Source organism: Nematolebias whitei, chromosome 3, assembly GCF_014905685.2.
Source record: "Nematolebias whitei isolate Nwh7 chromosome 3, NemWhi1, whole genome shotgun sequence".
Lineage (NCBI taxonomy): Eukaryota > Metazoa > Chordata > Actinopteri > Cyprinodontiformes > Rivulidae > Nematolebias > Nematolebias whitei.
In genome coordinates, this window is record NC_056500.1 from 4,192,795 (window position 1) to 4,194,926 (window position 2,132).

The 2,132-nt window shown below is 49.8% G+C and overlaps 1 protein-coding gene across 1 annotated transcript; it reads left to right on the forward strand.

The window, feature by feature from the left end:
• Window positions 1-695: 695 nt before the first annotated feature.
• LOC119407623 (interferon-induced protein with tetratricopeptide repeats 1) lies at window positions 696-2,124 on the forward strand (the record flags this gene model as incomplete). Its single annotated transcript, XM_037674444.1, is given in 1 exon segment — window positions 696-2,124. A coding segment is annotated over 1 exon segment (1,311 nt), but the record flags the coding sequence as incomplete, so codon positions are not given.
• Window positions 2,125-2,132: the final 8 nt, after the last annotated feature.

Here is a 2,132-nt window from a genome sequence, read left to right on the forward strand (position 1 = left end):
TATATATATATATATGTACATATATAATATATATGTATATATGTATATATGTATATGTATATATGTATCCAGTATATACAATGTCTGATTTTTTAAATTTGCCATTTTCCTATTAAAGTTAACTGTGTCTGTTAGCAAAATATCTCACAAACCACTGAAATGATTTTAATGAAATTTTCAGAATGTAATAATCAGGAGTATATTTACACCTAATTAATTTTTAGACTCAAACCAATCGAAGATGGCCACCACGGCCACCTCATCTTCTCGTCTCTAACTCAGCCAATTTTACAGACACTACGATAAAACTTGGTGTGGTAGTAGCTGAGGGTCATCCTGAACAAGAACTCTTATCTCCTCATTTTAGGCAAGATCCTTACATAAAACTTTAGTGTTAAATGTTAATGTCAATCGTGCTTGTCTGTTAGCAAAATATCTCATGAATTACTTGGCTGATTCTAATGAAACTCCCATTGAGAGATTGCTGGATGTAATTCTACAACTGTTTAACTTCTGGAACCATCCCAATTCAAGATGGCCACCACAGCTAATCCAGACGAGGGTATACAAAAATGTCTACCGCTCTGAGATTGAGCCAAGCTTCGGTGTGGTAGCAGCTGAAAGTCATCCTCAACGTGTACACGTGGTGTCGTTCAGTTTCTGCGTTTTTAACCGCGCTCTTCTTATCCTCCATCAGCACCTCTCGGAGTCTGTCCACGCTGGAGTCCAAGCTCGAGACTCTGGAGTGCCACTTCACCTGGGACCTGGATGTCAGCAGGTCCAGGCTGCTCTGTCTCCGGGACGAGCTGGAGGACATCGGCTCGGAGGAGGGTTACAGCTGGCTGGGTCACATCTACAACCTGCAGGGCTTCCTCCACTGCCAGCTGGGCTTGGTCCAAGAGGCCTGGCGGTTCCTCTGCCGGGCCGCGGAGGCGCTCCGTCAGCTGAGGAACACCGTCTCAGACGAGGGCCCGTGGCTGGTGGTGAACTATGGAAACCTGTCTTGGCTGCACCACCTCCTGGGGGAACAAGCGCAGAGTCAGGACTACTTGTCAAAGATCGAGACTCTGATGAGCGAATACCCGTCTCCATCCCTGGACGAGCCCCACCCAGAAGTCTGCGCCGAAAAAGCCTGGACTCTGATGAAGTTCGGTGGAAATAAGAAGCTCCTGGCTGCAGATCTTTTCCAGAAGGCCATCAGGATGCAGCCGGACATGGTGGAATGGCAAACCAGCCGAGTGCTAGCGTTAGCAAACGCCGTCCTGCAGCACAGAGGAAACGTGGACGCCGACGTCGTGGAAAAAATGAAAATCGCCAAAGAACACGACCCGGAGAACCTGTACCTCGCTGCCGTCTACCTGGAAGCTCAAGCTCAGAAAGGAGCGAAGATCCAGGATGAAGCTCAGGAGCTGGCGAGGAGAGTTTTAAGGAAGCCGATGAGCAGCTACAGCGGCTTCAAACCTCTGCTGCGGCTCTACAGGAGCCACGTTTCCATGGACGAAGCAATCCATCTGGCAGAGGAGGCCTTGGAGAGGCACCGAGACGCTCGCTACATGAAGAGATGCGCCGCCATCTGCTACAAGAGGAGAGTCTTCTCCCTGAGCAACAAGCACCTGGAAGGCAGCCTGATGGAGCGAGCCATCAGCCTCCACAAGGAGGTCATCGCTCTTTACCCCTGCTCGTCACTCAGGGTGCAGATATCTCTGGCCAACATTTACGCTAAATCAAACCGGCGAGCTGCCGCCGGGGAACTCTTTCAAGAACTCCTGAGGAGCGATCTGGATCCCGAAGGAGAGCAGATGGCTTGCAGTTATTACGCCAAGTTCTTACAGTACGGTAAAAAAGAGCGGCTGGAGGCGGTGACGTATTACATGAGGGCCGCGGAGATCCAACATCCGTCGTTTTACCGGGAGGACAGCGTCAAGAGGCTGCAGAAGATCGGAGAAGAGAACCGCCAGCCGACGAGCCGAGAAGTGCAGGAGTTTCTGAAACATCTGAGCATCTAAAGACCAGACCTTCACTGGGACCATCAGATTTAAAGACCAGACCTTCACTGGGACCGTCAGATTTAAAGACCAGACCTTCACTGGGACCGTCAGATTTAAAGACCAGACCTTTACTGGGACCGTCAG